Source organism: Prinia subflava, chromosome 5 (assembly GCF_021018805.1).
Source record: "Prinia subflava isolate CZ2003 ecotype Zambia chromosome 5, Cam_Psub_1.2, whole genome shotgun sequence".
Classification (NCBI taxonomy): Eukaryota; Metazoa; Chordata; class Aves; order Passeriformes; family Cisticolidae; genus Prinia; species Prinia subflava.
Window position 1 is genome coordinate 55,339,130 of NC_086251.1, and position 24,395 is coordinate 55,363,524.

At 44.2% G+C, this 24,395-nt stretch overlaps 1 protein-coding gene across 1 annotated transcript; it reads left to right on the forward strand.

The window, feature by feature from the left end:
* Positions 1-1,957: 1,957 nt before the first annotated feature.
* On the forward strand, positions 1,958-23,908 carry PLD4 (phospholipase D family member 4). Its single transcript, XM_063399490.1, has 11 exons — positions 1,958-2,414; positions 5,280-5,369; positions 14,855-15,063; positions 15,731-15,914; positions 16,228-16,348; positions 16,737-16,864; positions 17,035-17,235; positions 17,627-17,766; positions 20,745-20,910; positions 21,929-22,025; positions 23,293-23,908. Exons 1-11 carry the CDS (start codon positions 2,412-2,414, stop codon positions 23,526-23,528), a joined length of 1,575 nt encoding a protein of 524 aa, XP_063255560.1. The 5' UTR covers positions 1,958-2,411; the 3' UTR covers positions 23,529-23,908.
* Positions 23,909-24,395: the final 487 nt, after the last annotated feature.

Below are 24,395 nucleotides of genomic sequence, written 5' to 3' on the forward strand. Positions count from 1 at the left end.
GCTGAATAAAATTATTCCAAGAAAGTTAAATATTCCAAGTTAAATATTTCAAGTCCATGGTCAGATATCTTGTGAATTTACTGAATATTTTTGAAAGTGGAAACTGAGTAAATCTTTAAAAATACTTCCAAACAAATCACAATTTTATTTGGACTTTGAAATTTTCCCTAGGCTTATCAGCTGAATCACTTCCCAGTTCTAAACTTGAACTAACTTCTTTTGGGTCCCCTCTCCCCAGCTAATTTAAGTGTACAGTCTTTTAGCACAAAGCATAAATAGAGCATTTTTCTTTTCAAGTGTATGGACCTTGGCTGTTCCTGCCTCCCATCCTTCTGTCAACTGTTGGAGCCCAGCCTTGTTCTCATGAAACAGAAAGTGCAGTTTTGTAGTAATCTCTGCAGTGGTACTGATGTTTTTGTCTATAATTAGCTCTCAGAGATGGGAATGTGTTAAACTGGCAGTTTCTTCTTAGCAAACCTCCCACACAGGCAGAAAAAGCTTTCACTGTATCTTTTAATGCACCCTATAACAAACTGGAAGTCCAGGCATGATTTTTAGAGGGAACATGCTAACCACGGCAAGAGATGCATTTACTCTGTGTGGGATGATGGCAAGGCAGCCAGAGCAACTGGTAGAAGGAGCCTTGTCTGAGAGATGGGGAAGAGGAAGAATAAAATTTCCCATCTGCTCTAAAACTTGCTATTATTTTGTTTCTTTCCTCTCCATGGCTGCATGAATTGGTCAAATAGAACCATATTCTACCCATAAACCTGCCTCCATCCTGAGACTCTCATAGCTACAACACTGTTAGTAAGATCAGAAATGCAGAATTATTGGGCTGGTATGTGAGATGAGATGAGGTGAGCAGAAGGAAACCAGGATTTTGCAAGCTGGAGGAGTTTGTCAGTGCTGCAAGTGGTTAGAGAGCTGACAGGAGGAGAAACGCAGGTCCCTTTCCTGGAACCTGCTCTTCCTGTGATACAAACTGCTTAAACTGAACTTGTGATATTGGAGAAATACATGATAAATCCTGAACTTTGTAAAAAGCTGCTGCTGCCTGTGTGGTTCGATCCTGAAGTCAGTGGGAGCTTTTGTGACTTATGTTGCTGTAGTTCACACCAGATTTCAATCCTGCAAGCAGGAGCTTAGCTGAAACATTTAGTTGGAATGCTCAGCCTCTGAAGGCATCTGAGGGCCAGGGACATTTCCTGGGGGTGATGTGGACCTTTAGCAGGGGTGGCTTTCTGGAGCTCTTTTCCCTGGCTGCAGATCCCTCCTCCATCTTTCTGATAACCCTGCTCTACAGGGACAGCAGGAAGCTCTCCTTTGTTTTTAAGTCCTGTTGTAACAGAGATTTGGGATGGCTCCCATGATAAGTGATCTGTGCACAGCAGTAAATTCAGGAGTGAGGTGGCTGGGCAGAGGGGTGTCCTATCTGCTCCACTAACTACTTTTTGGGCTTCTTTGAGTTCATGCTTGTGTTTTGGTCTTGAGGGAAGCAGAGGACTCATGGCACTTTCAGCTTCCCAGGGAAAGGCCACTTTCTGTTGTACCAGACCTATCCTTTGGCTCCTTATTTTTCCATCTTCAGCAGCTTAATACAAGGTGTGCTAGAGCCTCATGTTCCAAGCTGGTTTTCCTTTGACTCCTTACAGCATCCTTCCTCTGGTGCTGCACTAGGGAACAGCATCCTTGGGGTTGGTAGCAATAAGAGGCTGCCTGGAGAACAGCAGCAGCATTCCCAGAGCAATTTGTGTCGGCTGAGGTGCAGCCTTTGGATTTTTACAGAAGGAACAATTTCTTAGAAGCTGCCCCAAACCCAATGTCAGATACAACCCCTCAACAGTGTCACTGCAAATTCCAAATGCCACGTGTTCAAGGTGAGGGCTGCATTGTTTCAAAGGAGCTGGCTGACTCCCTTGTGCTTATCCAAGCATGCCTGAGCAGGAAGTGCTTTCAAGAAAACCTTTGTAGAGAAGTTGTTTTGGAGGGTTTGTCTGCTTAACATGAAGCTTCTGGTTAAGAATAAAGCAGTGAAAACAGAGCCATGTTTAGGCTGCTAACAGCACCAATGCTGAGCAGTCTTTTCTACCAGTGTCTTCTCATGCTGATCTGGACTCTCACTTCTCACCACTGAGTGGAAGCTTTCCCATCCACCAGAACAAATTATGGCAAACATGTGAAGATCAGGACCCAGAGCTTAGGAACTGGGTCACAACAACTGGATGATAACTTAGCACCCTGTCAGTGCATGTTGTGAAACTCAGTGTCTAAGAGGAAGTGATCTACAGCAGGAGGGGAAAAAACCCCAGAAGAACCCTAAACAAATGTGCTGACAGAGCATGAGTACAGAAGGCTGAGAGTAACATCAGAGTGCAGTGGGACATCCACACAGGAGGAGACCTTCCAGGATGGTAAGTACATTTGTCATCATCTTGAGAGAGGCGGGGGGTGGCCATGGAGAGATGAATGCCTTTTGTTCCTAGGAGGAACTTCAAACAGCTCCAGGGGAGGATTTGTATAGTGAAAAATCACATTTGTGTGTTTGAAACTCAAAGTCTGACACAATTTGTTGCTGGTGGACAAAAGAAGCACCAAGAAGTATTCCAGAGGCTAGGACAAAGCAGCCTTAATGTTATAAACAGCAGTGTCCTGTGGGTACTCAGCACACTGGCATGGTGTCCCAGCCTGTGAAGCAATGCTAAGTAATGCCTTTATTTATTGCTCTTGGATGAACTTCAGTCATTGAAACTGGCAGCTGGTAGAGCCCTGAAAGCTTCGAGGGAGACGCAGTTAATTGCTGACTAGCTACAATATTATTCTTAGGAACTCTGGTTGTATCTGTGATATTTCCCTCCTTGAAAATCAAACTGTTTTAGAGCAGTTCTCACGACTTCCGTACAGCAGGTGGGACTCCAGCACATCACCAGTCAAGAACATCAAGAAGGGCTTTGTTTGAACAGAATGGTAGATGATTCTATCACAGCACACACAGAATCTGTTAGCCTTCATATTTTAAGAAAAACGCTGCTTTTGGAAGACATTTTGTAACTACTGCTGAAAAAGAGAAGTGAAACAAGTTGTTTCTGGTAAACCCCATCCATCTGAGGCCATCACGCGGCTCTAAGGGCACTGACACCTGCAGTTTCTTAGCAAGACACTGCCTGGGTCACCAGAAGTGACTTTGGGAGTCAGAGGGACAAGGCAACACCCTCAGCTCCATGTCTGTGATGAGAAGCACCCGTGGTGGCTGTTCCTGGCCAGCCCAGCTGATTGGGACAGCAGTGCCAAAGCCACAAGCTGTGCAGTGTGACCTGCAGCCCCAGTGCAATCTCCTGTGTGTCAGATGCCTTTCTCCTCCTCCTTTAAAATACCTTTGCCCCACTTTCCTACGCAGCTCTTTCACATCTTCACTCTTGCTCTCTCTTCCCACTAAGGTTTCTGGGTTGGAATGTGGCCGCTTCCTCTCATGTGTGTTGCTGTCTCACAACTTTCTCTGTGTGGTGGGTTACATTCCCCCATCTCCTTGGGCTGTCAGCTCTCTGGGGTAAGACAGTGGTCTTTATATTGTGCTAAAAACATGAACTGGGATTTCAGAGGTATGGGAATGGCCAACTGTCCTTCACTGCTGGCAGCCACTCCGTTTCTCCAGGGCTGGGAGGATGGATGTTTATCTGCCAGCATTTGTAACTATTTCTAGTGTAAAAGCTTGCAGCTGTGCCTGGGGAGCAAACAGGAGTGACAGTGAAAAGTGTGAGTAAAACTGCTTTGGGAAGTGGGCCCTGCTGTAGTGATTACAGCTGATAAAAACAAGCAGGTCCTGAAATAGAAACATGGCTTTCTTCTATGTAGTTCCTAGTGTGTTTTTAAGGAGTGTTTGTACCTTTTCTTCCCTCTCCACCTTTTCCATCTTTGCCATTCTCTCTTGCCTGCTCTTTTACCACAGATAGCATTTTCCACATCCCTCCATGTGTTCCCCAGGTCACTGTTTCAGACCCTCCTCCCTTGTCTTCCAAGACGTCCTGCCCCTCTTTGGTTCAGCCTCAGTACCTGTGAGTGGAGTCCCACAGGAGCCCTTTGGGGCAGTGTCCAACCCCTGCCTGTTCCCTGCAGCCACAGCATCCACACAGAAGGGTGGAGTGGGCAGGAGCTGGGAGCAGCAGGGAACGTGTACAGCCACGCTGCTCTACTGCTGGGGGAGGGCAGACACCCTAAACCCACCCAGTTCAGGTGACAACAGCTGTGAACACAGGGCAGGATGGATGGGACAAGTCTGGCAGGATCATTCCTGTGTAAAATTTGTTTGAGTGTGGCCACCCACAGAGCAGCTCCACATCCAACACCACTGCAGCAGGTTCATCCTCCAGCCCACAAATTTCCAGTGGCTCAGGGGTCAGAAGCAGCTGTTCAGGGACTGGGCAGGTGGTGGTATCATCTAATGGCATCTTCTAAGACTTGCTGTACCCCAGGATCTGCTTCTTGCTTCTGAGAATGAAAAGTGCCATCAAGCTCCTGTAGGGTAAATTCACCACTGCCAATTCAGGGATGATTCATGACCCACTGGGCATGTGTCAAGTCTTTGAGAAGGTAAAACAGGCAAGTGCCAACTCCCCCTGTCTGGCCATCTGCTGTCATGTTGGCATATTTTGGTATTTTCTCTTATGGTCACTCTGCTGATGGCAACACAAGATTGGAGAAATACTGCCTGAGAAGGAAAGGAAGATAACTTATTTTCTAGAGTCATAACTGCAGCAGGGGAGAAGGGGAGTTTGTATTTCAGCCTGGTCCCTGTCCCCTTAACAGAGTCACTTCTGGAAGAGACACTGGCATAGAGGACAGCTCCCAGGCACAGGAAGAGAGCAGAAGCCTGACAGTCACACGCAGGATGAGACTGGTGCTGCACACTATCACCCACTGCTTCTGCATTTAATTACTGCTTGTTAGCAAATATATTCACGTGCAACAGGACAAGAGTGGGTGTTGAAGGAAGGCTGGAAGAGGCAGCGATGCAGTTGTTTACACATTAATTACCGCAGGGATTTTTGTGTGTAGACAGCGCTGGGGAAAAACTGCAGGGACGTGTCTCTCTGTCACTTTGGAATCTGTAAATGTCACTCAAGACTCATAATACAGGGAGGAAGTTGCACAGATCCATACTCAAATCTCAGAGCACTGAGTAAAGCAGTGGCAGTAACCTGCACTTTTTGTCTGTAATTGGCTGTACACAAATGTTGTCATAAAGCTTTATTTTTCCCCTTGCATACATTTCTGTTTTTCAGATTGTGAAAAAAACATTAAAAATATCCCTGATGCCTAATGAGTCCTCCAACATGAAATTAGGCGTGAACAATCAAAGAGACATCAAAACGGTAATTATTGGGACACACCACATTTGCTTACAAGAGCTGGGATTGTGCTGACATTTTTGAAAAGAAATAAACAGGTTAAGAATGATTTTATTGGCCATTTTAGAAATCTGTGTAGGTCTCAACCCCATTTGTAAACAAGTGAGTGACAAAACCCTCATTGATTTATCCGGTAGACTGATCAAACCTTGCCCAGAGGGAGTAATGTGGAGATAAATCCTGCAGCTCCATCTGCCTCGGGAGAAGGAAACCAAGCTCGTACAAACAGCCTCACTTCCACCACTGGCACAGCATTTATTAATCTATTAATTTGTTCATTTATTCAGATGCCCAGAGTACCTGGACATCACAGTGCATAGCATGGTGACAACCATGGTGAGACTTCAAAATAGATTTCTTACCTTAGAAATGTTTTCTAAAACCTGTTTCAGTCTTGCTAAGGTGTTCATGTGATGAAATGCAGAACTGTTAAAAATGGGTGAGTTTTTTTTTTTGTGGTGAGGTGGAGAACAAGCCAGAGGGCAAAAATCTAAGTAGATAACTTAAAAAATTATTATTTCATTCAAATCACTGCCTGAAATCGATGTCAGCACTGTAGATTTTGAGAAAAGCAGAGAAAATTAAAAGCAAGAAGCTTTATCCACACAGAAACTGAAACAGAAACTTTCAGAGGCAAGTGGTTTCTGTGTGGTTTTCCCATGTGCCCTTTTGGGAGCTCAGATTTATGGCTACAGCCTCACGACCACCCCAGACTTGATTCTCCTGCCTGGCAGCTCAGAAGCTCAGCTCTGAAGTGCATGTTGCCTGTCACAGGCTGGTGGATGCTTCCAGCTCCCAAAAATTGCCATGGGGAGCCAGACATGATAATTACTGGGGGGAAACAGATCTGCATGTGTGGTTGGTTGTCTTTTCCTGCTTGGTGCAGGGCAGCATTTAGAGCCTGGTGCTATAATTTTCAGCATCTGAGTAGCTGGACTGCAGATCTGAAGCTACCAGGTAGTCAGGAAATTTTTTTGTTTTCCATCTAGATTCAGGAAAAAAATGGAAGTGCAGCAAAAGGGAAATGAAACTAACTCACCACACCAGAATGACATGGGAATACTGTTGACATGGATAAATAAGATTTGTGTAGTTTCAATTAAGAGAGGTTTAGGACAAAACCAGAACATGTTCAGAAACCACAAAATGTCCTTATGCCTCTGACACTTTCTGAACTGCTTTTTCTCCCTTGGCAACACAAACTTCCTTTTTATGGTAATGCTTGGCTTAATCCCACAGCTAATCTTGTGTTAGGGATTTCCTTATTTTGATTTTGGTAGAAATTTCATTGAACATCCATTGGTCCTGTGCTAAAATAAAGCTAAGCAATGCCAAATTAATCACAAAATTTGGGAAAAAACAAGAAATTGATATGTTGGCACAAAAAAATTAACCAAAAAATGGAACTAAAATCATGTTCTTTACATAAACCAACACCAATCAATTTCCAAATTTTTTTATTTTTCAAACTGCACTTTATTTGATCATATCTCCTTTCCAGAGTGTTTATTCCACTTGGTTCTCTGATTTTAACATTTCATTCTCTTTCCTCAAAGTAAGACTTGTCTTTCAGGAAAAGGAATGAAACCTTGCCATTTCAATGAAAATCAGTTGGGCAAGCTTTGGTCCATTTCCCTGCACTTCATGTCATCCCATTTATTGGCGATTGATGAGAGACGGGAAGACTGATTCGGTGATCAGAATTCGATTTTACTCAGGTTTTCCAAAAGCTTATATACTATTTCAGACAGGTTAATCATTTCTACTACAATAATCAGGTTAAAAATCACACAGAAAACTCATGCATTTTACAACAACTCTTTGCTTGCAGAAGTTGATTGAATCTTCTCTCTTCCCGTAAGCAGGTGTAATCCCATCTCCTGTAATTTTCACAGTTCTGTTTGTTCCTGCCATGGCATCTTGGTTATCAAACCAGATATGCTAATCAAGTCTGTTTGACTCTCTGTCTTGTGTATTCCCAGATCTCCCCCTTCTGTATTTACCAAGAATACCCCCTTGATGGCTTTATTAACTAATCTCTGCACACATTGAAGCAAGCAAGGTATCATAACTAATACAATTATTATTAAAATCATTACATGCATTCCTATCCTAAGAATATCTTTTAGCCAGGGTGTCAAACCCCAGCTACTAAACAAGTTATCTAGCCAAGATCCAGATTCTACCTTTAATTTAAATACACTCTCTTTTAGCTGCTGAATGCTTTTATGGATAGATTCTGAGTGATCAGAAAGATTCATACAACACATTCTATCGAAATCTTCACATCCATGGCCCTGAGCAAGGAGGATGAAGTCAATGGCTGCACGGTTTTGAAGGGTAGCATGTCTTATACTGTCAACATCTGTTAATAAATTTGATAAAGCTGAGCTGGTGGCATTTGTCTGCTTTGCCAGCCAGCAGGCTACCTTATTTAATTGACTTAAGGCCTTTTTTGCAGCCATTCCTGGCAAAAGCGAAGAAGCTAAATTCATCTGGGTCTCAGACCACAAAGACAATTCATCATCGCAGTATTCATCAAAGGCATGCAGAGTGCGCCTTATTCTGTGGGGATACTTGTGCTGCAAAATCATGGACATATTAGGTGTTAGCACAGTCAGTCGTCCCAAACTACAGGGACCTCCCTTTATGTGTGAGGGGATAGCAGCCTAGGCCCGATCCCCACAAATCAGAAACATTCCTGATGGCAGCTACAGTGGGGCGTTACTGGATTTAGAAGGGCTGCCAGAAGTGTAATTGCACTAAGAGGTCTGATTTTTATATGCAGGGTGATAGGGAGAAACATCCCAGGCTTTTGACTGGTTTTTTCCTGTGTAATCAAAATTAACACAAAAATCCATTTTTACAGAACCCAGGAGTTCTAATTCTTGTGGCTCCAAGGGTGTTATTGGAAGGTAAGGAGTCCACTGATCCCATGTATCAACAGGATTTGAGCTCTGTACTATGCTTTTGGTAATTTCTGGTATTGGCCAGCCATCTAATGGCAAACCGACTAAACAGGTTGAAAATGGATTTTCTGGGGATGCAGTGGCCAGGCATAAGGTATCTTGTTTGGTTGCATTAGCCAGAGTTATCCAAACATTTGTTTTGGGTTGATTAATAGGCCAGGCTGTGCTACAAAAGGCAAGCAATGCTAACAAGTATAGCATTCGATTTAACTCCATGGTGCCTTTGTTTGTTTGTTTAGAACTATGTTGTGGTAAAAGGAAAAAAAAAGAAAACAAAACCTTTTTTAGCTTATCTCTTTTTGGTCCTCGTTCAAGGCCTACCCTTTTGGTGGTCAGTTATAACAAAAAATTCAATGGATTTATACCTGTTTTACATTACGCTTTTGCCAAAAAAGGCTCTGTGATATCACCAATTCTCACACCCTTCACACAGACATCAAACCCAAAAGTTCACAGTTTCCTTTCTCGATAGAACAAAGGATGTCATCAACTGCAGTCTGAGTGGGGTTCCTCCTCCTCCTCCTCTCTCGGGGGCTCGGTGGCGGTGGCGTCTTGGCCTCCGTCAGCTGTCGGTAGAGGTTCTCGGAACGGCTTCACGTTTTTTGCCGGAATCCAGCGGGGTCCTTTTTCTGAGGAGATACAAGCATAGCCCCTTCCCCAGGTGATCAAAGGGTAAGGGCCAAGGATTTTACCAGACTCTGGGTCACGGATTAGTACTGGTGGTTTCTCTTTGCAGGAAAGCGATGTGGATGATGTAAAATGCCTAGTCATAGGGGGATTTAAGTCTGTCATTGAACAATTCAAGAAATTAAAGACATACAAGGCTTTGCATAATCTTTCCGCAGGAGTATCCTCGGCTCCCCCTTTTTGTTGTAACAGAAGACGTTTGAGAGAGCAATGGGCTCGTTCTATAATTGATTGTCCTGTGGGTGAGTGAGCTATGCCCCTTTTGTGGGTGATACCCCATAATGAGAAGAAGTTTGCAACTCTACGGGAAATATATGCGGGTCCATTATCTGTCTTAATCTGTTGCGGAATTCCTAAGGTGGCAAAGGCAGCAGTGAAATGACGGCAGGCGTCTTTCCCTGTCTCTCCCGTGTGAGCTGAGGCAAACAGAGCACCTGAAAAGGTATCAATAGAAGCATGCACGAATTTCAAGCGGCCGAATTCAGGAATGTGTGTCACATCTGTCTGCCAAATTTGTAGGCTCTGTAGACCTCTTGGGTTGACCCCTGTGTTCACATTAGGAAGTGTGCAACGCTGACAGTCAGGGCATATAGAAATGATATTAGAGGCTTGTGCTGGAGTTAATTTAAAAAGTCTTACTAAAGCCCCAGCATTTTGGTGAAAAAAGGAGTGACTCAGTTTAGCTTGCTCTATTTTGTTAGGCAAAACATGCTGCACTGATAAGGTTAACAGGTCTGCTTGGGCATTACCTTCAGTGAGAAAACCCGGTAGATTGGAATGTGACCTGATATGCATCACAAAGTAAGGAGCCGTCTTCTGGTCTAACAGAGAGACCAGCAGTTTTAACCAGTAAAAAAGAATGTCATTTTTAACATTTTTCAAAACAGAATTCTCTGCTCTCTGTACAATACTTGAAACATATGCGGAGTCAGTAATCAGATTAAAAGGTGTGCTGAATTTCTGAAACACTCTGACAACAGCAGCTAATTCCACTATTTGTGGAGACCCTTCAACCACAGCAATATCAGATTGCTAAGTTCTAGTTTCAGGGTCTCTCCATACAATCACTGATTTACGGGTTTTCCCAGACCCATCTGTGAATATTGTCATAGCTTGCAAGGGAGTCTCACTTCTCTTTGGCTTGGGGATTAAATTAAAAGACGAACTTAATAATTTGTGTTTAGGCGGATGGATAGATATCTGCCCTGGGTAATTTGTTAGAGCAATTTGCAATTTTTCAGACATCTGTAGCAACCAATTCAAATAAAACATTGTGAGAGGTAGATAGATAATATCAAAATCTTTCCCAGCCAAAGAGGTCAGTCTTTGCCGAGCCTTGACAATCAATATGGCCATAAGTTCATCTTGCATGGAAATAGTCTTGGGCATATTGTTAGGCAAAAAGACCCATTCGATAATTAGAAGAGGATCTGGTTTTTTTGAGTCTCACTGAAATATTAATGCATAAGGCTGTTTATTAGGATTCAGAATAATTAGCCACAAAGGCAACTCTGGAGCCCACCTAGCTGATTGCCTTTGAGAGATAGCATCAGCTACTTTTTGAAGCGCAATTTGTGCTTCTTTGTTTAAGTGTCTGGGTGATAAGAGGTTAGGCTCTCCTCCCAGGAGGGCAAACAATGGCTCTAAATCTGCATTTGAAATCCTAAGCAAGGGACGGACCCAATTTATTGTTCCTAGCAACTTCTGTGCATCATGTAAAGTTTTGATTTCAGTTGAGATTTGCAAGGGTTGTGCAGAAATAGAATGCATGCTTATTCGCCAGCCCAAATATTTCCAGGGAGATGTCTTTTGAACCTTTTCAGAAGCAATGGTGAGGCCTGCTGAGGTAACAGCTTGGCAGACAGCCTGCACTGCTTCCTCTATATGACCCACGGTTTCTGCAGAAATAAGAATGTCATCTATATAATGATAAAAGAGAACATCAGGCATTTGTTCCCGTATCGGGCTCAGGGTTTTTGCCACGTACCACTGACACAAAATTGGGCTATTTCGCATTCCTTGGGGAAGTGATAACTAATGATATCGATTTAGAGGTGCCTGCATATTAATGCTCGGCACAGAAAAGCTAAATTTGGGTGCATCATCTCGATGCAGAGGAATGTCAAAAAAACAATCCTTTAAATCAATTACTGTTAAATGCCAATTTCTAGGAATCATAGAAGGGGAAGGGAGGCCTGGCTGTAGGGGCCCCATTCCCTCAATTACTTCGTTTATTTTCCTCAAGTCATGCAATAGCTTCCACCCCCCAGACCGCTTTTTGATTACAAACACCGGTGAATTCCAAGGGCTATTAGATGGGACTATGTGTCCCTTTTCCAGCTGTACCTTTACAAGTTCTTGTAAAATGCGCAGTTTTTCTAATGACATGGGCCATTGGTCTACCCAAACTGGATCAGAGGATTTCCAAGTCAGTTTGGGGGTCTCGCGCGCCCCAATGACCCTTATACAAAATTTGACTGCATGAAAATTCCCCATTGAGACAAAACATCTCTTCCCCATAAAATCAGCGGCGCAGACAACACATAAGGCCTGACAGTTGCTACCCTGCCTTCAGGCCCTGTGATCTGTACTAGGTGTTGGCTTTGATAGCTTTGACTGTTTCCACCCACCCCTGAGAGGACCTGGGGGACAGGCATTAATGGCCAATCATTAGGCCATTGATTTTGGGAGATAAGACTGATATCCGCGCCCGTGTCAATCAATCCGGTTAAAATTAACTCTTTACCTCTCAGAGACACCTTACACCTGCACGTAGGACGTTCAGGAGTTATGCGCTGCGTCCAAAAAATTTGTGGTACCCCCGTTGAACCAAACCCGCCTCCCCTCTGATTAGCTATCGGGGGTGTGGATAAGGGGGCTGCTGGAAAAGGTACAAGCTGGGCTATTTTGGTCCCTGCTGGGACCACGCAGGGGGGCTGTGGGGTCTAAGCCATGATTTTTATTTCCCCAACCGTGTCAGAATCAATAACTCCTGGCAAAACAAATAATCCTGTTACTGAGGTAGAAGATCTACCTAAAAGCAAAGCATGGTGACCTGGTAGCAAAGGTCTGTAAATTCCTGTGGGGAGACAAAACACTGAGGAATTGGTCAACGTTACTGTATCACGGGTTGAAATGTCCAATCTGGCGCTCCCTGGGGTTGCTGGCCGTAGGTCGGAGATGGTCTGGCGGGCAGGGCCTGCGCTGGCTGGAAGCTGAAGGTTGGCTCTGGCTGTGACAGCTGCTGGGTTGGCTGTGGGACTTGTGTCTTCACGCGTCGCTATCCCGCGCTGTGAGATGAGTTTCCCTGCAACGGCTGGCCATTTTTGTGAAATTTAGAGCGACAGGAATTAGCAAAGTGAGGACCTTTCTGGCAACGAGGGCACATATTCGGTGTTCTCGGGTTTTGTGCCTTTCGACAGTCTTTTTTAATGTGCCCGGGCTCCCCACAGCTGAAACAAACCGACTGCTTTTTGGGTATTATCTTTAAAGCGGCAAAAGCATCGGCTATGCCTTGTCCCACAGCTTGATAGGTCACTGCTGTAGTGTGCTGCAATGTCCCTAGGCGGTTGCAGGCTTCTATCATTTGGAGCAGTGTGGGCTCAGGTTCTGGGGGCAGGGCCTTCAAGAGTCGTTTACAGTCATCATTAGCATTTTCAATAGCCAGTTTTAGGAGCACAACTTCCCTGGCTTGATCGTTATCAATCTGTCTTTCCAGTGCTTGTTTCAATTTGTCTACAAACTGCATATAGGGTTCTTGGGGAGCCTGTTTAATATTTATGAAGGACTGTTGCGGGGTTTTTGCATCAGGGACTTTAAGAAATGCAAAACGAGCTGCCTCCGTGATCCCTTCTAGGGCTTCCCTCGGCAAGGCAGCTTGGCCATTAGGATCGGTATGCGCTCCTTCCCCCGCTAAATGGTCAATAGTTAAGGCAACCAGGGCTTGGTTTGCTTGCCCTGCATATGTTACAATTAAGTTCTCCAGTCTCCTTTTCTATTGTGCCATGAATATCGCATATTGCGTTGGAGTGAGCAAAAGGTTTGCTAAGGATTTAACATCATGAGGGGTCATGAGGTGAGTACTGAAAGTTGCTCTCAACAAATTACTGAAGTAAGGGGACCCCAGACCGTATTCTGCTGCGGTACGGCGCAGTTCCTTAATTTCTGAGTGGCCCAAGGGCTCCCATTGGGGATTCCCCCCCCTCGGGCCGAGACGCACAGGGGCTACAAATATTTCTGCTGCGGTATCAAAGTCTCTGTCCTTAAGGGCTTTCTTTTTTATCTTTAACCAGTTGTTATGCCTATTTGAAGGGAATAAGTCTAGATCATTTTCGGGGCCGGGATCAAAAGACTCCCCGTCACTGCTAAAGTCAGAGTCTCTATAAGCAGTTAGCATTCGGCGGCTCTGTGGTCGCTGGTGGGATCCCGGTGGGGGTGCAGCTGGCGGCTGGGCTTTATCTTTGGCGTTCGTCGGGGAGGGGGTGCGGACGGGGGACGGGGAGCGGGACTTGGGCAGGTTTCGGTCTGGCACGGCCTCCGGGGCCGTCTCCGCGGTAGCCTCGCAGGCTGCCTCGCTCCCTCCCTCTTTTTTAACCGCTTCCATGACCGCCCTCCATGCAGGAAGCAGGCGCAGCTCTGGCTCGTGGCCAGGCAGCGTAGCCAGGTCGTAGAGCTTTACGCCGACCTTGTCCCAGTAGCGGAGAGTAAGAACAGAGGAAGGGGTGGTATCGGGGAACATGCGTGACACCCATCGTAGGAGCGACTTAAGGTCCTGCTTAAGAATGGGGGATCCATGCTTGCTCAGCAAGCGCTGGATGGTTTTCTTAACGTCTCTTCCGTTGGACATGACCTGTCCCATACCTTGAGTTCCCCTGGCTCACTTGTCACGTCTGGCGTACAGATGATTGTAGGCCCAAACACGGTTCTTTCACCGCCACGATCAGTTCTAGGGGCGTCGCCAATTGCCAGCAGACCGCCGGTTCTTCTCCTCACACGGAGCACCAATTATTGGCGATTGATGAGAGACGGGAAGACTGATTCGGTGATCAGAATTCGATTTTACTCAGGTTTTCCAAAAGCTTATATACTATTTCAGACAGGTTAATCATTTCTACTACAATAATCAAGTTAAAAATCACACAGAAAACTCATGCATTTTACAACAACTCTTTGCTTGCAGAAGTTGATTGAATCTTCTCTCTTCCCGTAAGCAGGTGTAATCCCATCTCCTGTAATTTTCACAGTTCTGTTTGTTCCTGCCATGGCATCTTGGTTATCAAACCAGATATGCTAATCAAGTCTGTTTGACTCTCTGTCTTGTGTATTCCCAGACCATTGGCTTTCATTGTTTTCACTTAGTTTCAAATTTTATTTATTTATTTATTTATTTATTTATTTATTAGCATTTCATTTCTTCAATTTCTTCTCATGTCTCTTTGTTTACCTCTCTTCCCTGATTTTGGCGTTTCCATGTGAATAATTTTGGCAAGTTTTCGCCCTTTTCACTGCACATCATTTGATGTTAAAGGGACCTTTTAAAGGTCGTCTAGTCCAAGCCCCCTGCAGGGAGAAGGGACATCTTCAACTAGATCAGGCTGCTCAGAGCCCTGTCCAAGCAGACCTTGAACAGTTGCTCCTCATTTTCAGTGCTACATCTAAGAACACTGTCTGCCAGTAGCTGCAAGCAGATTCAAAGATTGTTATTTATTCACCTGCACAGTTAATCGTCCATTAGCTGCTGCATCAGTGTCTTTGTGATCACTTAACTCTTCTCCTCTGTGGGTTTTGTTCTAGTTTCAAATCTTAGGGGCAATTTTGATGCTTGGTCTTGTCTTGATGGCTGTTTACTTCATGAGTGTGAACAGCACAGTTGATGCTAATGGGGAAGAAGCAGCAGTTATCAGCATTTACAGAGAGGTGGAGGAGGAAGAAGGATTCTATGGAGATCTCCCAAGAACCACAATAACTGAGGAAGGCATCAACAGATGCAATGAGTCTTGCAGGTGAGTGAGGTTAGACGGCACATGGGGGAGTCATCACCAGATGGAGAAATAGTTACAGTACTGATAATATCAGTTTTATTCTCTACCCACTGTATCATAAGTGATGAAGCACTGCTAATTTGGGAAGAGTGGGGGTGCTGTTCAGGCCCTGGGTAATTGGTAGTTGCCTGCTGTGAGGGGCAGTGCCACAGCTCCTCTCCCAGTCCTGTGCTGGTATGTTCATCTCAGCTCTCCTGCTCCTCTGCCACCTCCAGCCACCCTCCTTTTGTGGCAGCAGTGGGAGGCAGCAGAGTGACCAGCTGGCAGAGCAGCCCTTCCCAGGGGCTGGAGGGGCAGGGAATGTCTGTGCTGGGAGAGGCTGAAGAGGGTACCCAAGCAGCATCCAACTATGGGAATTTCCTTTTCTCCATATCTTAGGCATGGTAAAATAAAAAGCTCAGAATGGCTGCTGAGAAACCATTCTGCTGAATTTGGGAGGATTCTGTGCAACAATAGAAGCCTGGCTATAAAAACTAGGGGTAGAGAGCACTCCCAGCCTGTTTGTCCAGCTCACCTTGTTTGCTGTGGAGGCTGACACCCAGCATGGCCAACTGTACGGCCTGAGAGGTGCTTGGTGTCCTGCTGGGGTCACAGCCCCTTGCTTCACAATACAAAATTGTCATTGCAGCTTTGAACTTGTGGAGAATGTTCCTTACGACTTACCCTTCGAGATAAACAGCACTGCAGCCAAACCCTTGTACCAAGCCTGGACGAGACTGCTTGATCTAGCACAGGAAAATGTTCATGTGGCTTCTTTCTACTGGTCTCTTACTGGGAAGGATATTGGTGTCAATGACTCCTCTTCCAAGCAGGTAATGTAAAAACAACAAGCACATCTGTGGGGTTTTTTCCTCATGTACATGTGGCAGAGAGCAGGCTGGCTGTGTGGTCTGTCTCCCAGAGATAGTGCTTGACTCCTCCAGCAAATCCAGGAAGGTTTTCCATGCTGTTCTGAAGCAACACTCCAACTCTCCTCCTTCATTCAAGTTAGACTGAAATAGGTGAAATTTCTGACCTTCCTTGTGCTGGAGTTCTTCAAAGGAAGTACTCATTAGTAACACTTCACTTGCATATATCTTACGACACCTTCTGTAACAAAATATAAAAAATAACTGTACCACACAGGGTGAAGACATTCTGCGGAGGTTTGAGAGGTTACTCGCAGAAAATGTCTCTTTGTATATTGCAGCAAGTTCACCAACTCTGGCTACAAACTCAACGGACCTTGAGCTTTTAGAGGAAAAAGGTAATTAATTCCCTTCGGTGATCCACTCAGAGCTTCTGAGTTGCAAAAAAGGCACCTGGGGGAAACTGGTCTCCAAGGCCTGTTCAGGTGTGGTGCTTAAATGGGTTCACAGACAAGCCCCATCTGCTCACTAGTTCATGCTTTCTTTCTGTGTTGCCATGCTCTTTAGGATTCTCTGAATGTTCACATTGCATTTTGCATTTTTTGCAAATGCATGCACATGCATGTTGCATTTTTTTCCCCAGTTACTGTGTTCCCAGGAATGAGTGCCTGTGAATTTTGGTAGTTGTTACTGCAAGAGTCAGACATGCAGATGTGTTCTGGCTGTTTGAGGAACCATCTCCTGCTACATCTAATCTCTTTTTCCCCTCTCCCCATCTTTCTGCAGGGGCTCATGTGAAAAAGATTGATTTTGGACGTTTGACAGGAGGAGTGTTGCATAGCAAATTTTGGATAGTAGACATGAAACACGTATATATTGGTAGTGCAAACATGGACTGGAGATCTTTATCTCAGGTAACCTTTGCTGCTGCACATTTAAAAATCTGGGGGAAAATTCATGTCCTAGCAGATAACAGAGAAAAAAATCGTAATGATGTAAAATATTGTCAGAGCAGAAGAAACAGCAATGAAACCCCTGGAGGTGGCTCCTTGTGGGGCTGTGACACAGCTTGCTCTCTTTGCAGGTGAAAGAGTTTGGTGCTGTGATGTACAACTGCAGCTGTTTGGCCAAAGACCTCTGGAAAACATTTAGTACCTACTGGGATGTTGGATATCCTAATGCTACCATCCCATTCCCTTGGCCTCTTAATTACTCTACCCACATTAACCATCATCAGCCTCTGGAAGTAGAATTTAATGGAGTCTTGACAGAAACCTATTTATCTGTAAGTATGTTTGAAAATAACATGACAGACTGTAAACTGAGGATTGAGCAGGAAATTTCTTCAGCAGTCCTCAGCTGCTTGTGTTCCAGGTGGATAATGATGTGTTCCTTAGGTTTCTCTGGAACTATTCAAAGAATAGGGATAAACCCAGAATTACCTCTCAAATTGTATAGCAGGAACAGTGTGCAGATCTCTTCTAATCACCTAGGCTCAATATATCAATAAATTTCTGACCCAGCAGGATATGGAAAGCATGAGGGAAGACGGTGGTCCATCTCAAGTGCTTTGTGATATTTTAATGAAAACTAGACAGATCTAAACATAAATGAGCTGCACTCTGAGAAAAAAAAAAATTAAATCACTGATCTACATGTTTTCTTCTTTTTTACAGGCTTCCCCTCCAGCATTTTGTCCAGAAGGTCGCACCCATGACCTCTATGCCATACTCAGTATTATCAGGCAGGCACAGAAGTTTGTCTATGTTTCTGTTATGGAATATTTCCCTACCAGCCGTTTTATGAATCCAAAAAGGTATGATTTTAATCCCAAGCAAATCACTTACTTGTACTATTTAAAGAAAAAAAATATGATTCCCTTCCTTCTGCAATGAAAATATTCAGAGTGGAGAGAACTGAGGCTTTGCTCTGCATTCACAACCATCCCCTAGACTGTGCCTCTCAAGTACCAAGGGACAGGATGAGAGGAAATGGAAAAGTTGTGCAAGGGGAGGTTTAGATTGGATATCAGGAAAAAGAAATTCATGGAAAGGGTTGTCAAGTATTGGAACAAACTACCTAGGGAAGTGGTGGAGTCACCATCCCTGGAAGTGGGTAAAAAATCTGTGGATATGGCACTTGAGTACATGGTTTAGTGGTGAACATGGGGCTGGTGCTGGGCTGAGAGCTGGACTTGATGGTCTTAAAGGTCTTTTTCAGAACTTAACAATTCTGGGATTCTGTGATTCCAGTTCTGATGCTACAGGAAGGATGATATCCAAAACCTGTGTGCTTTGCTTTTGTTTTAGAGCAGCCTCCTGTGCTCTACACACAGCAGGCCAGCTGTGAAATGCCATACTAGATACAGTCAGCGTCCTCCAAAATTCAACACAGCAGCTTTATGAATAGAGGGGAAAGGGAACACTAGAAATACATCTGGCATCAGATTTTTTAGCGAAAACGTTGCTGTGCTCTCCTTTCTTGCTCCTGTTTTTCTTTCTCGCTGTCCTTTACTTCCAAAGAGTCTTGCCTTGCTGCTCTATTTCCTGCTTGATGAACTTGACCCATAATTCATAGGGTGGTTCTTGACTGTCCTGACCTTTGCAGTGAGAGCTGACACAGCCTCTAAAAGAAACTTCTGGAGTTTTTTGTTTGTTTGGGGGTTAGTGTTGTTCTGTTGTTGTTGGGGTTTTTGTTGTTGTTTGGTGGTGGTTTTTTGTTTTTAATAATTCCATCCAAGTTCCAGCAGCAGCTTCAGAGAGGAGGTGATTGTGGTGATCTGGGTTAATCACAGAATCACAGAATGGTTTGGGTCACAGAGCATCTCATTCCTCCCCTCCTGTGCCTTGGGCAGGGACACCTTTCATTAGACCAGGTTGCTCAAAGCCCCTTCCAGCCTGGCCTTGTGGTGAACCATTGCCATGGTCCCAACACTGCCCAAGGTCACAGCAGAACCATGCAGACTCTGCACATGAACCCAAACCTGAGGAGCACAGAAAAAAAAAAAGTTAGTCAGTCATGGGGCAGCACTAAGACTCCCAAATCCTCGTAGATGTGCTTGAATTAGGATGTTTACATGCAACCAAGTGCTCTGAATCATCTGCTTACAACATTTCTCAGTTTTCCAACCATCTAAATAATCTGAGAAAGAAGTTCAAGTGAAAGAATTGTGTACAGCATGGCTTGTTGAATAGGGTAAGCTTTAGGCTGCCATTTAGCCAGAATGATACCATGATTATGTCCTCTGTCACAACTGAGTAAAGCCTCTGTTGTTCAGTGGAAGCATAGATGTGTTATGAGCAAGATTTTAGGATACTAGAAAGACACAGGTAATTCTACTGTCCCAGAAACAAAATCTTGAGACCAGCTTCTACTCGGAGGATATATTTAATAAATCAAACAGCTCAGAGGATTTTTGGTTTTTATGTAGTATACTTGAGTCTCTGGGTTTCTCATCTTCTGATTTTAGCCATGAGTAAACTCCCAGGAAATCTCTTTCCCCCTTAGGATTGAGTGTATTAATACTCCTTATTCTTCATCTGAAGGCTTAATCCGCAGTTTGTGACATCTAGGGCTGATCAGATGCTAACAAGAGTTTGAAAGGCCCAGGGAAGGCGGCCCAGGGCCTCGGGCTATCTCCACAGCAACCAGCTGTAGTGCCATGAATTGAAGCTGATTAGTTCAGGTTAGGTTCCTCCAGCAGCTGAGGCAGGGGGAACAAAGCTGCTGTCTAATGCCTGAGTGTTAATCAACTAGAAACCGATATATTTTAAAATTGAAACCATTCAAAAATTGCATTTCAAAACAGCATGATTTTCCAAGCTTTTCAGGATCTATAAGTCAAGCCTGAGCCTCAGAGCACGTGGCCAGGCCACTGACTGCAATAGGAGGATGCACGGGGGAGGATTAGAGAATTCAGGCCTTTGTACATAAGACCAAAAGGATTAAGTTAGGCAAATTAATTCATCATTGCTCATGGGACTGTGAGCAAATGCTGGGCCTCTCTCTGTACCAGCCCTCCAATCTGTACTAAACATGCTCGTCTCCCTCTGTGCAGCATTTGGAATGAAAATGCCATGTGGATGTTTGGAGTTACCAGCCCTGGGATGCACATTGTCTAGCTCTTAGTGTTGTGTAGCTGGGTGAGGGATGTTAAAAATGTTCCCCATAGCTACAGCCAACACAAGTGTGAGGAAAATAGATTTTCCCATGTTCAGGGAACATGAAGAGCACAGCTGTGTCCATCACCTTGGGCACAATGAGGGCAGGGAGGGGTGGGGAGGGACAGAGTCTGCCCACACTGGCTGATGGCACAGGACCACTGCAGACACTGGAAACAGTCTCCAGGGGCCTGAAAAAGCCATATTCTGCACAATGGTTCTTAGACTTTCCTCTGGGTTCTGCACTGCCCTTTTTACTCTTTGCTGTCTGAACTGGCTTTACCCTGGAGCTGCTACTGTTATCTTTAGTTTCCTAAGGAGATGAGCATGGTGACACCACGCTGTTTGTGTATCTGTGTGTGCACTTTACTAAGCTTTAAACTTTTGGATGAATTTCACCCCAGTTTGGCAGAGTCTGGAGGTCTCAAAACACGTTCTGTCAAAAGAACAGACTTGATAGAAGGCAGAAACCTTTTCTGTACCTCCAGGGAAGCCATAAGTGCTTCACTCACTAGACATCAGAAATCCCATCTGTGCATCATCACTTGTAATGTAGTCTCAGTTTAACATCACAGCTTTCTAGTGAACTGTTTAAAAACAACGTGCCTTTTGGCACTCACCTCCTTTTCTGCAGATATTGGCCAGCCATTGACAATGCCCTGAGACGTGCAGCTTTCAACCACAGAGTGCAAGTCCGGCTTCTGGTCAGCTGCTGGGCATACACTGACCCAACCATGCTCCACTTCCTGAGGTCCCTGCGTGCTCTCAACAACCCACATGCCCACATCAGTGTCGACGTGGTATGGATAAGAAACCTGATTTTGGAAAGACAGCTTGAGGAGATGGTCCCACACTGATTTTTGAGATTAAGCTGCTGTTTGTGTGTACAAAAATTAGCTTACAGAGAAGCAGGTTGTCTGTTTTGGCAGTGACTGCTTCCCATTTTTGTGAAAATAAGGCCCAATATATAATCTGAGGAAGCAGCTATTTCAAGCTACTAGTGATATCAGGTATGTGCCTGGATGTGGCACAGACATTATCCAGGCAGTTGTTTTTGCTGAGCACCATGACAGCAACAGTTTATATGATAACTTAGTGCTCCTCTCAGAGACCTTTTCCTGCATGGAATATGTTAAATCGGTCTAATTGCCATCAGTTTTTTTAAATCGAGAGCTCTGCTGTCTGCCCATACAGATAAATCTATTCTTGAACACTAAATATTGCACACATGCCATAGGCATTAGGCTGGAATGCATCCAGTGGAGTGGGGATGGTGTGGATGGTCTCAATGATGCAGTAATCACGACAGAGAGATACCACAGAAGGAGGAGTGGGTTTCAGAAAAACCAATAAAAAGGAAATGTAGATTTTGGTAAGAGTTAACAGAAAAATCTGGGCATTGTAGTTGCCTGCAGTACCCCTCGTGTCTGTGATCAGCCCATTCTCGCATAAAATAAGAGCAGCAATCAGTGGTAAATGCAGATCTATTAAACAGCTGCCTAAAACTGCATTTAATTGTCTGCCCTGTAATGATAATAGCTGTGCCACTAATGGAACATTGTGAGGCAAACATTATCTGTATCTGATCTCAATTGCTTATCCAGTTTTATGTATGGTGGAAGTATTATTTGCTAGTTTTCTTGGAAAGGAGTAAAATCTCTTCTACAGTCTATTCAATAACAGAATGCAGTATGCTCTCTTCTGTTCCTCCCATACTATTCTATTCTTTGAAACCACAGAAAACATGCACTGTCCAATCATGAAGTCTGTTCCTCACTCTAGTATTTGTGTTAAAATTTTTAATTTCTCTCCCTCCAGAAACTCTTCATTGTTCCTGTTCTGAATCACACAAACATTCCTCATGGGAGAGTGAATCACAACAAATACATGGTCACTGATAAAGTGGCTTACATCGGTATGTATTCCATTATTCCAAATACTTACAATATCTCCAGATCTACTGCACTCACACTGAGATAGGGTCAGCTGCAATACCAAAAAATACCTCATTTTGCCATATAAAGCAAAGTCTGTCCAAGGTGAAGAAGTACAGATGTGAAGGGGAGACAATAATGTAGGTCAGGTTCAGAAAGGGATTATTTCATATGATTGTGAACCATTAGGAACAGAGCATGACAAGGCTGAGTGCACAGCCTGTGAAAAGCACAGTGGGAATTCCACAGCCTGTGTGCTCAGAATGACACAGGGATAGCTGGTGCTCCAGTATATAACATTATCGTGCCTTAATGGAAAGGAACTGCTGGGAGGAATTAATTCTATGCACTGTTTGTTAAACAGAACTCTAGGAAAGAAAATGAGAAAACAGTAATGTCAACTGTGCGCTGTTTCTGAAAGCTGGAATGGTGTTTACATTTCACTCTTTCATTAGGAACCCTCAAAAAGGGGATGGGAAAGTGCTCTGTCATTTCAGCCAGCTCATCCTCCCAGGAATACACACCAGCAAATAGCCTGATCTTCCAACTGAATGAGGGTTTACAGCTCCAATTGCCTTCAATACTTTAATAACTTGTTCTATACTTGAAGGCATATATGCAGATAATTTGTTTTCATGCCTAAGCACCTTCTGGAATTGACAGATTTTTCTGGCTAAGGCAATCACGAGGGGAAGTGAGTAAGTGATAAAATGTGTATTTTTCATAATGCTTGATTTTCTGAATTGAGGTAACTTTGCAGAGAGCCCTAGACAATGTCTGCAGCTGGATTCCCAGCTTTGCCTGGTTTAGAAGCAGGCTTTGCATGTCAAGCTCCGAACAGCTCCCAAGGGTTTATTGATCAAGAGTCCAGTTTCTCCTTTTGTTTAACAAGTGAAGAGAATTAAATCCATTAAAGACTTTTTTCTTTAAACACAGAAACCTATGTCAAACACTGGCTTTTACCCCTCTTAATACTCAAATATTGCACTTTATTACCATGTTTATGAGTAGATTTGTGCATTCTGTCACAGGCTGTAACAAATCAGAAGGTCATGAACCTCCAGCGTTGCAGTTAAATAGCAAGTTTCCAAAACCTGAGGTCTAGCATAAGAAGGAGGTGACCTGATTTTTGCTGCCTCTTTGGTCCTAATGAGATTTGCAGTCATAGAGCAAATCAACAAAGCCCAGAGATCAAACAGAACACTGGGAAATGAATGTTTTCTAATCAGCTGCTTTTCCATTGCATAGGAACTTCCAATTGGTCAGAAAACTACTTCACTGATACAGCTGGCGTGGGACTAATTATCAAACAGAATTCAACCAGCCTGCAAAGAAGGCAACAACCTGTCCAGGAACAGTTGAAAGATCTTTTTGATCGAGACTGGAATTCCAAATATGCAGTGAATCTGGAAGATGTGCAGGGACAGAAAGACTGCAACTGGGAGGCAGATCCTGAAGGGAATTTAAATGTACATTTAAAATAGAAACAAAAAGATGTATTTGAATCTTGTTCATGTGCAAATCAAGGAATTCTCTTCTTTTTGTCTTTGTCAGAGAAATCACTTCCTCGTGGCACCCACATTGATGACATGAGAATTTCTGATAATTGACTCTACCTGCAAAACCATTAGTCAGTGTGTGATGTTTGATTTTTTTTGTGTGTGATTACCTCATTGCAGAGTTAATGAAATGCATACAGTGTTGTATGACAAGCTGTCTGGCATTAAAGCAAACATCAGAGACACAGATCATTATTGCCATGGTATTTTATCTTTGAGAACTATATATTTCACCCTAAATGTTCCATTAACAGTGTTTGTTTACATGTGTTTGAACATTTTTAATAAACTCCTGGCCACCCTAATCATGTATATGATTACCTACAAAAGCAGGGACAGATTTTCAAAAGCTTTTAGAAATTGGAGATACGGGGAAATACCTGTTGTAAGTAAATACCTGTATAAGTGTAAAATACCTGTGTAAGTGTTGAGACACCCCGAGTGTCTGGGGATGTTTGGATGCCTGGAGGTTGGTTTTGTGCAGCAAACAGGATGGGGGAGCAGGGCAAAGCTGCTGCATGGGTGCTGTTGTGTCCAGGACATCCCACCTGCACTGTGAGCTGTGCTTGGAGAGCCTCCTCGCTCCTTCTGGGCTGCCCTGGTGCTGGCCCTGAGCAGTGCTGTGTCTCTGGGCTGCCTTTCCTCCTGCAGTCACTCGGGGACCACAGCCTTGAGCCATCTGGTGCCTGATATCTGCATCCACCACAGCTCTGCCCTGGGTGACTTTCTGAAGTGACAGGAGAGTGGGGCACACGCTCCAGCTGGGAGTGCTGTGAGTGACACTGGGCTGGA